Source organism: Stenella coeruleoalba, assembly GCF_951394435.1.
Source record: "Stenella coeruleoalba genome assembly, chromosome: 3".
In the NCBI taxonomy this organism is placed as follows: domain Eukaryota; kingdom Metazoa; phylum Chordata; class Mammalia; order Artiodactyla; family Delphinidae; genus Stenella; species Stenella coeruleoalba.
This window is the reverse complement of record NC_137148.1, coordinates 125925444-125940325: the sequence shown is the minus strand read 5'-3', so window position 1 is coordinate 125940325 and position 14882 is coordinate 125925444. Positions and strand designations below refer to the sequence as shown.

At 55.2% G+C, this 14882-nt stretch overlaps 1 protein-coding gene across 1 annotated transcript in view; it reads left to right on the top strand.

The window, feature by feature from the left end:
- Window positions 1-6858, top strand: part of CAMK2A (calcium/calmodulin dependent protein kinase II alpha) — a gene marked incomplete at both ends in the record, with an annotated part of 62184 nt that extends 55326 nt beyond the window's left edge. Inside the window, 3 exons of the mRNA XM_079917266.1 lie at window positions 111-186; window positions 2795-2889; window positions 6626-6858. Coding sequence (XP_079773392.1) covers window positions 111-186; window positions 2795-2889; window positions 6626-6858 — 404 coding nt within the window. The remainder of the gene's footprint in view (window positions 1-110; window positions 187-2794; window positions 2890-6625) is intronic.
- Between the last annotated feature and the right edge of the window lie 8024 nt (window positions 6859-14882).

Genomic DNA, 14882 nt, shown 5'->3' with positions numbered 1-14882 from the left:
CAGGTGCCAGGACAGGGTCTGGCGCATGTTAGGGGCTCAGGAAGCTGTGGTTGGCGCTGCATCCCAATCACTATCGCTATTATTTCTCTGTGTTCCCTCCTGCCTTACAGTGCGGAAACAAGAAATTATAAAAGTGACAGAACAGCTGATTGAAGCCATAAGCAATGGAGATTTTGAGTCCTACACGTGAGTCGGCTGGGTCCATTCTGCATGTCCCGCCTGGATTGTTGATCAGGGGGTGCTGATGGCTACCTTTGGGGGTCCTTGTCTCTGACCCTCATTTACTCACTCTGCATGTGCTGTGAATCAGGCTGAACTCATATTTCTGGTTTGCCTTCAGACTTCACGCTTTCATTAAGCTTTCTGTTCACAATACTTGTCTATATCTCAGTCCTGCTCCTATCTTGTTCCCCAGGAGGAACTCCAACAAAACTCTTTTGCTTCCCCAAGGACAGAGTGGGTGGGTCTCCACCACAACATGGACCTCCTCAGGAGATGAGCTGGGTCCTGCCACATGGGCCTGGGGCCTCACCCTGGACCTCCTATGACCTCAGATGAGAAGCAGCAGGCAGGAACCCATAGCGTTTGTACATCCAGTGAGTAGGGGTGAGCAAAAGAACCTCCAGAAGGAATCTTACATCCTCTGGGGATAAGGCAGAGTGCACAAAAATAGCATGATATGAAACAGGTGGTATGAGACATCCTCTACACACCTGATCAGCTGTTGGAGGGGCAGCTCTGTGCAAAGGCTGGGCTGGAGCGACCCCTGGTGGCCACCCTCAGCCTTGCTGGTCTGGCCTGGAAGCAGGCCTTCCGCTGGCCCCCAGGAGAGCCAGGATTCTGGGCTGAGGCCTCAACATCTTGGCCAGAGCTAACGAGGCCTGGGCCTGAAGACCCCACATATGCTTTTTGGTGGACGAAAGCTGCCAACTAAGGGCAGAATGACCTTTGCTTATTGGGTTCAGGTGAGATGGGAATAACTGGGCTGGGCTTTGCTCCTCGGGCAGCCTGATCTTGGTTACCACTATGTCCAGGAGCTGAAGTTTGTCTCTCAAAGGCTTGGCAGTCCAGGCACATCCTAACTGTGGGAGGGTTTCAGCAGCAGCGGGTGGCAAAGCCCCAGCCATCTACTGATTGTCTCTGGAGGAACAAGGATCTTGGAAGGTGCAGGTGTGAGACGGAGGCCGCTTGTACATGTGAGTGTGATGCAGTTGCCCACACATGCACGTTTGTGACTGCGTGCACAAGGGGTGTGCACGGGTGTGTGTGCACATGTGCCCCTGCGGGTTGCATAAAAGCATGGAAATGCGCTGTTGAACGGGTTTTGCATCCGGTCCTAGAAAGAATTAAGTCAGCGATGGGAGAGCCCGAGAGTGGCTCTGGAAGGGCACAGCCAGGGAGAAAGGGAAAGAGAGGTGGCCCCTATGGACCCCAAGCCTCCCACCTCTGTGATGTCACTTCCTCTGGCATCTGCAGCCCAGTCTAGGTTCTGACCACTTGCCATGACCTCTGGGGCCTATGGTGCCGAGTCTGGCCCTGTGTCACCCTGGATAAGCTCCTTTGTCTCACTGAGCCTCGGTTTCCCTACACGTACAATGGAATTGGAGCAGAGGGTCCTTCAGAGGCAGGGACACCCAGAGACCCTCTGGAGAAGGGCTCCTCTTGGCCAGGGGCTGCTTAGTCTTCCAGACGGTCAGGGCTCAGACCCCCAGCCTTAGTGGATTCTGGATCTGGAAGGGTCCTGAGCGTCCCATATGGTCTGAGCACAACCTCCAGCTCCATCTGGAGAACGTGAGGTCCTGAGTGGAGAAGCGAGTTGTCTGGAGTCACAGAGACAGGGCAGTCAGGGCAGAGCAAGGGCAGAGTGCCCTGCTCTCCCCACGGCGTCCAGCTCAGACGATGCTGGCCCAGTGCCCTCCTCCACTGTTTTCAGTCCCTCCCTGTGTCAGGATCTTTGACTGGCCTGGGGTGCTTCCTGTTCCTGGCTTCATTGTCATCATCACAGGGGTCCATGTTATGTTACAGAAGATCCCAGAGACCTAGGGGTGGGGGAGACAGGTTTTTCCTTCCTCCGTCCGGCTGTCAGGGTCTCCCAGAAAACAGACCTGGGTGGGAGCACCGAGCCGAAAATGCAGAGCAGTGGGCCTCCTCGGCCATGCCCTGCGCTCCTTCCTCCCAGGCATCATTTCTTGGAATGCTGTTTTCCTCATCTTACAGAAGAGGAAAGTGTGGCTCACCAGGAGGGCTGCTGCCAACAATAGGGCAACTTTGTTTAAAGTAGCAGAACGCACTCCCTCCAGGGACACACCTGCTTGGTGAACAGAAGTTGCTTCACTTTAGTGAAGGAAAATGTCTCCCCAGCCAAGGAAGACCATTTAGGAAAAGCCCTCTCTGGATGGATCTGCTGCCCTGGGCGGGGGATGTAATTTGGAGAGGAGTGTACAGGCTGAATTATCCCCGCCGGAGCCTTGGGGCAGCGTACCATGCACGACATTCATGGTGCTCTTGCTTAGAGAGGTTAAGCCCCTTGCTGGGGGTCTCATAACCTGTAAGTGGCAGAGCCACGACCTGGACCCAGGCTTCCCAGTTCTCAGTGGCACTAGCCAGTCAGCATTGCCCCACACCGTAACTGGACCAGCCCTGTCCCATCCGCCAACCTCACTGATCCTGTGAGGTGGGTGCAGTCACTTTTATTTCACAGGCTTGCCTTCCCAGGGTCCAGGCCCCTGGAATTTAGAGGGGGGCACCCGAGAGGCCACCCTAGCCCATCTTTCCTCTGACTTCCTCCCCCCAGGAAGATGTGTGACCCCGGGATGACAGCCTTCGAACCCGAGGCCCTAGGGAACCTGGTCGAGGGCCTGGACTTCCATCGATTCTATTTTGAAAACCGTGAGCAATCCCTTCCCTCTGGGCTGCCTGTTGTCTGCTCTTTTCCGTGTCCTGCCAGATGGCACAGCAGGGTGACGGGCAGGGCCCCCGGGGCAGCTCAGGAGGCAGCGAAGAGGAAGGTCCTGTGTGGACAGGGGTTGGTACCATCTTGGCTCCCTCCCCAAACCCTGGACCGTCCGACGCCAGTGGCTGTGGATGGGGACTTGGGACGAGCGTGACAAGCCCTCCCAGCCCTCGCCTGCCCATGACCCTGGTAGGGCCTGGGGAAGACCTTTCTTCCCTTTCTACAGATAAGGGAGCCTTCCCACCAGGGCACACCCCCAAGTTACAGTCACCTGAATGCCTGCAGCCACCCCAGCTGCCCAGCTGGTCGCAAGCTGGCACATGGGCTGTTGTTGTGCAGGTGCCCCCGTGGGTGGGCAGTCTGGGGAAGGAGAGGACAAAGCTCACACTGCTGTGCCCTGCCTATTTGTCTAGGTCTCTGTCCGCATGTCTGTCCTTCCCGGGCCTCTCCTTTGCAGGAGAGACCCTGGCAGCTTTGCAACCCGGGGCTGTCAGGGGGCTGAGGCTGGGCCTGACCTAGGGCGCTTTCTGCCTGTGTCTGTGTCTCACCTTGGCCAGGGGTCAGACGGGGACGAACCAAAGCACACGCAGGTTAGACTCCTGCAGCTCAGGACCCGGAGGGAGGCCCTGAGAAGTGGCACATCCAGGGTCCCCCAGAGGGAAGGCACGTACCACCAAGGCTATGCTGGGTGATTTCCGGTGCATGTGGACACCAGTTGAAACAGCATTGGTTCACACAGTGAGAAAGTTTGTCCCTATCTAAATTCTCTTTCAGTACATCCGGCTCCGCCAAGAGGAAAGGGTCAGTTTAACGCTAGTCTGTCCCAAGCACCTAATGCTTTCTAACTCACCTCATTATCAGAAAGAGAGTGGTCTCAGGCTCAGGTCCCTTGCAGGCAAGAGCATGGAGCTAGGATTACATAACTTGGTTTTATTTTAACTGGACTTATTATTAAAATTGTATTCTATGAGACTGGTTATTCATTAATGATTGTACTAGAAAGTTTTCTTTTAAAATAAATTCATATAAATTAATAAAGTGAATCAGTTTAAGGAAATATTTTCATAAAGTAAGTACAGGTAGATGGTAAAAATAAAGGTGATACCTAAGCAACTGAAGTTGGATCTAGTCCAACTCTTCCTTGTACAGAGGTCCAGAGAAGGGAATGACTTGTCCAAAGGAACCCAGAAAGTTGGCAGCAGAACCCGGTCCTGATTCTCTCCAGCGCCTCCTTCCTTCCCTGTGCTCCCCCCTCACCTGGGCATTAGTGTCCCTAGACGGACACTCCTCTCCTGCCTGCACGCAGTCTGATGGAATCTTGTAGAGTATGAGGGCTTAAGGGCATCCCCAAAAAGCCGTGAAGAAGGAAGTTGCATTTTCCTTTGACACATCAAACTCTGATTTTCTAAGGCTAGCAATGGAGATAGAATGTGAGGAGAGGTGGCTGGACCCCACCGTCCCCGTCACCCTGGAGTTCCCTAGCTGATCACCATGGCCACCTCTATACTCGTCTGTCCTGGGGGGTGGGGGGCACTGGTTCCCCAGAGAATTCCACAATCCCCACAGAGCAGAGCAGAGACCAGGCTGAACCGGCTCTGAAGACTGAGGGATGGCAAAAGGGAAAAAAAACACAGACGGCTGTGCTAGCCCTTGATCTGCATCCTGGCAGCGAGCCCCATCACAGCACCAGCCCGCTGGACTCTGGGCTTGGACACCTGGTCACATCAAAGGACCCACAAGGCCAAGACCCAGAGTAACTGCCTGCCCTGGGGCAAGTCCCACCCTCCTGCCTGCTTTATCCTGCGGGAGGACCTGGCCCTTTCTCCCATTCTATCCATGAGGATAGAAAATGCAAGCCTAGAGTCTGTTCAGAAGATACCACATGAGGGTGGCCACTGCTCTACAAATGACCCTCAGGACCCTCGCCCTGGCAGACAACAGTAAGGCCCAGCGCCCTCAACAATACTAAGCTCTGTTTGTCCCTTTGGAGATTGTTCTGGATTGTCCTAATTTAGACCCACCTCGAGACCGACTTCTTTTAGGTTCTACTGCATTTCTTTCAGAAACTGGCCTAGCTTTGGACAAGTCCGATTGCTTCTCTGGACCTCAGTTTCCAGGTCTGCTAAATGGATGCATTGAACTAGACGGTGCTGAGTGCCTCCAGCCCCAGATGCTGTCAAGGCTGCTTATGGAGGCCTCCTTGCATTTTGTGGGAGGGCCATGGGGTGACCTCTGACCTCTGACCTTGAGGTCACCCCCAAGCCTATATAACACAAAAGCTCTGCACTCTCTCTGTCCAAGGTCCCAGAACTGTAAAAGTCTCTTAGTCTACATATGTAAGACTTAGTGATTTTGAGTCATTTATCCAAAGCCTGGGTATAGTGTGATTGGAATATTTAGGGGTGGATACTATTGGATGCTTTCTGAAGTCCTGGAAAAAAAAAATTTTTTTTAACATTTTTCAGGAAATCAGTGGCTCACAAACCTGTCTGGGCATCAGAATCAGAGGATGGGGGAGGGAGCGGGGAGAGGGAGCTTTTTACTATTATAGATTCCTGAGCTGGCATCTTGAAGGGTGGGGCTGGGTAGTCTATATTTTAAATCAGCTCTCCATGGATTCGGATACGTTTGGGCTGCACTAAGAAACGGCATGAGGGTTCCTCTGAAGCCAAGATCCTGGTGATCCCTGTCCAGCCCCTCCCTAGGTCATCGTCTTTCTGTGCTTTTGTTTTCTATCTTGCTGAAAACATTGAGAGTTCCTAGAACCAAGATGATGATGAGAGTGGTGATGATGATAATAATAATAGTAATATTTCACATAGAGAGAGCCGGTTTCTGGTACTTTTGTCAGTTCTGCCGTGATTACAAGAGCTATGCATTGCCCTCTAACGCTGAAAAGTTCCACGACTTCACCCCATCACCACCAACACCATCCTTAGAATTCCAAGATTCTAAGGTTATACAATTTTAATATTCTTCAAGTTTCCATCATTCTACATGTTGAGAATAGAGGTGGCAAATGAGGGACCCACAAGCCATAGCTGGACTACACATGTTTCATGGGGTCTGTATGATGTTTTAAATTTGAATTTGATGCCAATAATTAAAAATGAGGCATTCGACATAAAAATCCAGATTTCTAGATTCTCTTGAAAAATCAGGTGTGGCAACACGGGTCCCACTTACATAGCAAACACCAGGGAAGCTGTGTGCAGGGCACCTCCACAGAAGGGACACGGTGTCCTATTCGCCACCACTCCCTATTGTCCCCCTGGCCCAGAGACGAAGGGTCCGTTGTCATTTAGCATCTTATATTCAGTTCAGCCTCCTTGTTAATGTACTCTCCTGGCCTCTACAGGGATCTGGGTTGAGGCTCTGGTGTAAGCTCACCTGGTTCCCCATTCACCTGCGTGTCTGAGACACTATGATTTGAAAATTCCATTCCCCTGCATTTGAAGAATTCAGCTTGTTTTGAAGTCCACTGTATCTCAGCTGGGATATGAGCTTGACTCCCAGGGAGCTGAGCCCTGTCACAGAGCCCCACTCTTCGGGAAGCGAGGCAGGCAGAGGTGCCTCTTGCCGAGAGGGTTGCTGAGAATTGGGGAAGTGAAGGAAGCGAGGCAGGAGGCCCCCAGGTGCGACCCCTCTGCCCCCTCCCATCCCCGCCTGCAGTGTGGTCCCGGAACAGCAAGCCTGTGCACACCACCATCCTGAATCCCCACATTCACCTGATGGGTGACGAGGCGGCCTGCATCGCCTACATCCGCATCACGCAGTACCTGGATGCCGGCGGCATCCCCCGCACGGCCCAGTCGGAAGAGACCCGCGTCTGGCACCGCCGGGATGGCAAATGGCAGATCATCCACTTCCACAGATCTGGGGCGCCCTCCGTCCTGCCCCAGTAAGAGCCCCTCCTTCCTGCCATCTGTTATTCAGGATAATCTAAAGGAACGGGGTGGTGCCTGTCTGGAGACGGTACACGTTGGGGAACCCGGCGGCTGGGAAGACCACAGGGAGGAGATCAGGCCTGGAGGCCCCAGGGGGTGAGGGGGAAGAGCTGGGGGGACCCACAGGAGGCAGCTTGAACTCCATCCAAGGAGGTGGGCAGGCTGGGTGCCCTCGGAAGCACCTACGTTACGCACCACACATACCATGTCTTACAGCTGAAGGACCAGGCTGGGGGCACTGTACCGCAGAGATCCACCGTTCGTCCGTGGAATGTGGCTGCTGGTTCTCCCACTTGGATTTAGCTGGAATTCCCCCAATCACATCATCCCATCACCACCACCATCACCATCACCTTCATACCTGTGTCAAGAAAACCTGCCTGTTCGCAAAAGCCATCATGACTTCAGAGCAAATGGCGACATCTCCCCGTCACCACCCGTCCCCTGCCAGGGCAGGGCTTCCTCAGGCCCACGTGCCCTGGGTGCTGGACCTGAGGACCCCCCCCCTCCCCTCAGCTGTCATTGGCCTGGTCTTGCCTTGGCCGGAAGCCACAGTGCCCAGCTGTGTATTCATCCAGGGGCTGGGGAGGAGGGGCGGAGCTGGGAGGAATGTGGCAACCTCCAGATCCTCTCCCTGATCTCGCCTCTCCCGGGCTCCTCTAGGGAAGGGCAGAAGAACGCCCAGTCCCCCGAGCCAACCTCCCCCGGGGGAGAGGGGGAGAGAGGAGCAGATGCCAGGAGCCTCCCGCCTCAAACTGCCTTCCTAACTCTTCTCCCATCCTGTCCTGCTCTCCTGCTCTCCAGCCGACCCTCCTCCCTCAGTGTGGGGAGCGCAATCCTCTCAGGGTGCCCCCACTTCTTTCCTTCCTCCTCCTGCTGACATTTACTTCCAACACTAACGGCGCATTCCACCCTTCCATCAGGCCCGGAGAATTCCAGCTTCATCACATCCAAGGGAGAGAATCTGATTGCTTTTGGGGGGCGAAAGAAAACAGCGTTTAGGTATCACTTCTACTTGGACCGCATGCCTTTTTATAGCCAAACTTCTGTGTTTCGTAAATGGATTTTGCGTTAATGGATATTTATGTAATAACTAGACCTCTCAAATTGGTGAGAAGGTCTGGGTTGGGAAGGGAGGTGGGAAGAGGGCTGAGGGGTATTTTTTTCTGTTCTTGGTCTTTTTTTTTTTTTTTTTGGTCATCGCTGAGATGGACTTTGTCACTTGTGGTTATCTGGGGCTGAGATGGACTCAGCCCCCGGGGGAAGGATCTCTCTGACATTTCAGTCCCCAGCTTCCCTTGCGGACTGGAGAAGCATCAGGTGTTAGAAACAGCAAATCAGGGCAGAGAGAGTGGGGGAAGCTGTGAGGGTGGCAGTACCTGGACTTTACCTTGCTTGCCTCCCAAACTGGGGTCCTTACTACCGTGCTTCCCAGGATTTCATCCCCCACATCTGCACACCCCCCCTCAGCGCCCCCCACCTAGCTCTGGAGGGTTCACGAGCATGTGTCTTCATGCGGGTCCAAAAAGAGCGCTGGGATTTCTCCTCTTCGCACCTCCTCCTGCAGCTGTGGGTTTGCATCTCTTTCTTCCTTTCTCTTTCCCTCTTCCCTTGGGATTGACTCTGATGTGGAATGCCTTGGTACCTCCACCAGGATCTACTGTCTGCACTGTTTTTCTTTGCATGACTTTATATGCAGTAAGTATGTTGAAAAAAAAAAAGAAAAGAAGAAAAAACACTCAGCAAAACCAACCTACATGTTTTGGACAAAAAAAAAAATAGAGGTTGTATTCTCAGTGTCCGACTCGGAATTATGTTGCTGCCTCTCTGTGCTTTTGGCCTCTGTGTGGCCGTGTTTTGCCAGGATGAGATACTTTCCCCTCTGGAGGATTTTAGGGGAGGAAGAGCCACATCCCCAAAGATTTGGAGGAGTCTCTGATTCCCCCAAACCTCTGGGGAATCCTGGGTGTTGAGTGGAGCCGGACTGGTGGGGATGTGACCCAGGACTTTCTGAGTTTTCCCCTATCATGAGCTGTCTGCTGGGCCCATTCTCAAGAGTTCCTGCCCGCGGGACAGGTGAGGCAGGCTGGGTGGGGGCCGTAGGCCAGGAGAGAGGCTGCCCAGCCCTCCTGGTCTCCAAACTGGTCGATCACTGGGCTCTATCCTTGGCAGAGACCCTGCTGCCAAGGCCCGGGCGGGCATTTGGCCTGCCCCAGGTCCAGAAGGCTTCCCAGCAAGGCCCAATGAGCCCAGCGCTCCAGCAGCCAAACCGCCTGCCTCCCTTGCTGTCTGCCAGCTCCCACAGCCATCCCCAAGCCAAAGGTGAGCGGTTGCTGCCATTACCAAGGCAAAGTCTGGTCCTTCCTTCAGCCTCAGTTTCCCCCTCTGTTAAAGGGGTTAAATATTCCCGCCCAGCCTATGTGGCAGGGCTGATGCGGGATCAAACAGGATGGTGAGGTGAAGCCCAATACGCCCATGAGAATTGACAGTGTGAGTCACTGGCTGGACTCCTGTTCTTTTCTGGGCCTGACCAGTCCCCCCTCCCTCCCCCGCCTGCCCCTCATCCCCCTCTTTGGTGCCTGTCCTCTACTAATCCGCAGGGGACTGCGGGGGAAAGAGCCACAGTTTGGGGGTGATTAGAATTCCATTCCCAGCTCTGACCAGACTTGCTGTGTGACCTTGGGAAAGTCCTTTCCCTGCTCTGCCCTCGGTTCCCCACCAGAGGGAGCTGAGCTGGAGGACACCAACGTCCTGCCTTTCATCTGCTGACGCACCTCCTGTCCACTGTGCCCCTCTCTGGGTGCCAGAGAAGTGGAGGCCGGTCCCTACCCCAGGCCAAGATGGCCCCACTGCGAAGGCCAAGCCTGTGGGTGCGCAGCCAGCCGGTGTGGACCACAGGGCACCGGTGTGATCCCAAAGCAGCAGGCAGGGGAGACTGGCAGACAAAGCGCGGCCCAGAGCCCAACCCCACCGGACAGTCAAACGTCCTGCAGATGCAAAAACTCCACACCGAAGACAAGTCCTAGGCTCCAGCATGCAAACACGTTAACGGGAAAGCATTCTCCCGGGCGTGCGCCCAGCAAGCGCTGATCCTGACCCCTGGCCTCCTGTCTCCCGTCAAAGGGAGACCCTTTTGGGGATGTATTTGCCAGACTCCCTGTGCTGGTTTCTTTGTTACTATTTGTTTGGGGTTTTGTTTCCGTTCTTCCTTTTTTAAAATATGTGGCTGTGAACTTGAATGACCACTGCTCAAACTTTCTGCTATTGTGGGGTTGGGGGGAAGAAGGGGTGTCTGTTTTATTCTTGGTGTTTTCAGTGCAATAAATAGCTACAAACTTCTGTGCACTGGCTGTCTCTCTGTCTTGGTCAAGCAGGGCACTGGGAGAGTTTGTCAGTTTCCTGTTCTAGTTCTTGGCATTTGCACAATGAAGGCCCAGGTCTTCATTCTGATTGGACTAACGTGGTCACGTGCTTAAGTCTGAGCCAATCACTGTGGGATTATGCCTGGACCACGTGCCCCAGCCTTAGAGGCTGGGATGGGGTTGGCTCCGTCTCAGGCACGTGGAGTGCCCTTAACAAGAGCAATGGGTAGGCGTGAGTTGCCTCCAGTGGCCAACAGCAGAGTCTCCCTCGGGGAGCCTGGGGCCAGGCTCTTCTCCTCTGGGCCTTGGTTTCCTTGTATAATGAGGAGGTTGTTCCAGAAGAAGTCCCTCCCCACCCATTCCTTTTCCTCCCGCCCAACCTCACAGGCAAGCCCCCAGGCCTCAGAGCCCCTGGAGAGGGGTTTGGAGAATCTCAGAGGGGGAGGAAGGGTCTCTTTACCCACAAACTATCTGTGAAACTAGTGTCGGGGGCAGTTTCACCTGTGCTGGGGCTGTTGCGAGGGGTGGTGGGCTGGCTTTACTGGAAGAAGGGAGGCCACTGCTGCATTAGAGGCCAGTGTGGTTCCCTGAGCCCAAGCTGCTCAGGCTGGGCCAGGGTGGTGATGCAGAGGCTTTGGCCCCCTCAGGCCATGAGAGGGTGACCAACCATCCCGTTTGCTGACATGGAATTTTCAGTGCGAAACCCGAAGTCCCAGGCAAAACAGATGAGTTGCTCACTGTAAGCCATGCCCCCCCTACCTAAGAGGCCTGATTCCACAAGATTGGGGGGTTGTGACTTTTGGAGCCTATGGTCCTCTCCAGACCACGCTACGGGTGTCTGGGCTCCAGAATACCCACGCCAGCTGCTTTCTGGGTCTGTCCTGCCTGCTGGCCTGTGAGGCGGCCAGGGGGGCGTGTCTATGGGGCATGTGCCCCTCACACACGTGAGGACCTTGGCAGTAAGGCTGAAAAGCACAAGGAAGCGGGCCGCAGGGGGGCCTAAGGCTTTCATTTGCACTCTTGCCCTGGAGCCTGGCACGGCAGCGCCAGGACTGCTTGGACCTGAGCCTTCAGGCGCCTTGGATCTCCCGCCTGGGCAGCAGGAAGGACTTGAGAGCTTGGGCTGCCATTGCAGGCACTTGCCGGCAGGTGGCAGCCTAGGAGCAGGTTACAGGAGGTCCGGGGTTCTGTGTGCCTGCGAAGCTCTGGGAGCTTCCGGTAGACCTCAGGAAGTATCCTTTACCTCGCAAAGTACCAGCTCCACTTAAAGCACTATTATTATCTACAGAGGCATGATCCTTTACAGTTCACAAAGTGATTTCACACCTCTTGTCCCACTTACAACAGCCCTATTTTGAAGATGAAGAAAATGAGGCTCAGAGGCAAAGAGGCTTCTTGCAAGACAGAGAGCCGGGACTCAAACACGCAGAGCTCTGTTCTCTCCAGGCCCCTGGTCTGTGTTTCTCCATCTGTGGATGGCCAGCAAACGGTGGCTGGGATTCTCAGGAACCCCATCTCTTTGACCCCTATCCCTTCCACCTGCTGCCTCATCTCTTAGTGGTCTACACCTGTAGTCTCCACCTGTTCACTGCCCATTTACGCCAGAACTCACTGCAGAGGGCTGGTTTCCCTCTTTTTCCTTGCTCGGTGCATAGCAATGCCTCCGCACCCTTCAGGACACAGCTGCGGTACCTTCTCCGGGAAGGCCCCGCCTCCTTCCCAGCAGGCACTGTGTTAGGTCCCTCCATGAGCTCCGCGACCTCCTCTACCCACCTCGCCAGAGCGTGCTGGTTTGAAGTCACCTGAGCAAGTGTCTACATAACGTGTGCTCCTTGAAGGCGGTCAGCGCTTGGTCCACGCTCAGGATGCACGCAGCAGGTATCATCATCCTTGCCCCGGGGTAGACCCCTGACAAATGTGTGCTGCTGGAACGTGTGCACACCTGACCTCCTTTATGTGTGCTCTCACAACCCTCAGTTCACCCCCCTGCTGGGCACTACTATTCTCTTCATTCCACGAACAAGGGGACGCGGTGGTGCAGAAAGTGAAGGCAGCACTTGCCCAAAATGGCCCAGGGAGGGAGGGAGGTGAGACTCGGAATAGGAACCACTCCGAACAACTGCTAGGGCATGCGGCAGACGGGCTGGGCTCTGAGGGGGACCCAGAGATGAGCTAGCTTGTCTCCTGTCCCCAGGAATCCCTGATGCCACCCCAGAAAGCGAGAACCGGCATTCAGGGTGGGCTGGGATGAGGGCTGGCCCTGGTGCGAAGGTTGTGGGAGCTCTAGAAGAAAGAGTAGGAGGGGCGTGGCAGTGACTGGGGGTTCTGGAGGGGATTTGAGGGGATGATCGGCAGATTGAGATGTGGCGGAAGAATGCAGGCAAGAGCCAGGCTGAGAGCCCAGAACAGTGGGTCACGTAGCGGGGAGAAGGGGGTCAGAGGTGTCAGAAGGCCGAGAGGGCCCCGAACCTACCGTGCTGGAGGTGTGCCTTTCCAGGGCATGGGTGGGTCCCCAGCAATGGAAATGGCCTTTCCCAGACCAGGGCCATAGTATACCTTCTAGGGAACATCTCCCAGCAGGTGCTGGGAGTGTTTGCAGAGGGCAAGGTGGGGCAGGTCCAGTCCTGTGGAAATGGACGCCCTCCTTGTCCTTCCTCCTGGGATGAGCCCCACCCTCCCTTCTCCACCTGGGCCCGCAAAGGTCTCAGAGGCCACTTCCCTCTGGGCGGCCATCCCTTCCAGGGCCTTGGGCCACAGCAGATGGTGAATGGAGTTATCTAGAAGTGGACTATCTCGTCCCGCAAGAAAAAGGAGGGGATTATCATCATTCTCTCCTGGTGTGACCTTGGGCGTGTTACTTTCCCTCTCTGGACCTCAGTTTCCTCATCATTACAGCAACAGGGGTGAACCCGTGGGCCCCAAATATATATGGGAACTCGGCTGGCTGCTCAGAATCACCCGGGAAGTTTGCTAAAAATACAGATACTTCAGGCTCCACCCGCAGGGATTAGGAAACGCTGGACTGGGCAGGGCTCCAGGCGGCTGTAGTCTTAGCAAGAACCCAGTTTGGGAATTCTGTGTTGAGCACCCCCTTCCCCGGTTCCCACAGTCACACTGGCAGCTGGAAGATCCAGTTATCGGCAGGCCCCACCCCGCCTTCCCGCTTCCCCATCCTGCTCCCCTGACTCAGCTAGATCAATATTGACCGTCGGCCCCTCCCCTGGCTCTGACTCCCGTCACCCCAAGCCCCCAAACTCTCTGAGACCCTGAACCCGCTCAGCAGAATCAAGGTCCAAGCAAGGCTTTTGGCCCGGAGGATTTTATTCCTGTCCCACTGCCCCCAGCCCCACACCACATCCTCCACCTCTGACTGGGTTGGCAGGCAGGGCATCCTAGCTCACTGCAGAAACCATCAGGGCTCCTACTCACAACTCCATCCTGCAAGAGGGGACAAGCCCTGAATCTGGCTCCAGAGAGGTGGTGCTCCCCCTGTAGCTCTCCACGGCATGGTCACTGGCAAAAGCCTGAATTGGGCAGGCAGGGGCACTGAGCTCCCCTCTGCCCACAGCTCTCCCTCCAGCCACCTCTGTGGGGCACAACACGGTTCCTGTCCAACCCATTCATCTTACTGATGGGGACGCTGGTCTAGCCTCCAAGGCAAATGCCATGGAGCTGGAAGGTGCGAGCCATGGGCTCCGTCTTGGCCTGTCTCTGGCTCCAAGCACACCACCCCCGCCCTCCTTCCCCCAGGTTGGTTGGTTGAAGGAGCGAGCTAGGCCTGTTTCTTTATTTGTGCAAGGGAGAGCAGGCTCTTGAGAACCATGACACCTGGAGAGAATTTCTACATGCCACGTTTTAGGTTAAGCATTCTGATCTTTTTTTTTTTTAATAGGCATCAAGCAGCTATATTACCTCATTTAATCCCCTGCCAGGGGAAAGTTATTCTCCCCATTTGACATCTGAGGACACCTGGGTTCAGAGAAGGGCAGTAGATTCAGCTGGTCACACAGCCAGTGAGCAATGGAGTCGAGATTGGGCTCTGACCAGCGGATGTCCGAGTCCTCCTGGGCTGCTACCCACTCCAATACTCGAAGGGACACAGCTCACAGATGCTGTGGGCTTTAGTGGGAAAATTCCCCCAAATGAAAAGTGATCCTGGATGGGGGTGCCGGGAGGAGGCCTCCATGTGGCCAGAGGGGGCGGGCTGCTGCTCAGTCCTGGGGGAGAAGGGCAGGCAGCAGGAAGTCAGGCAGACGTGCTGTAGGGGTGCTGACCAAGGCTCCGCGGGTGGGAGGCGGCTCTGGATGCCCTTCCAGGGCAAGACCAGCGTCAGCGAGGCCTCAGGCCCCAGAGGGAGTGGTCTGGAGCTCAAGGAGCCAAACTTTCCATGAGCCATTAGCAAAAAATGAGTCTGGAGAACGGTGTCCACCGCAGACCCGGAGGCTCTGCAACCCCGGGTCACGTGGAATTCGGAGGGGCTGGGACTGTCTTAACTCTTCGCTCGCTGTCCCCAGAGCCACCAAGAAACTGCTTTTAGATTGATGCTGCATCCATGGTGCAAAGCTGTGCACTGGCACTGTGGGTCCCCAAGGCCACACAGCCAGGAGGGGCAGAGCAGGG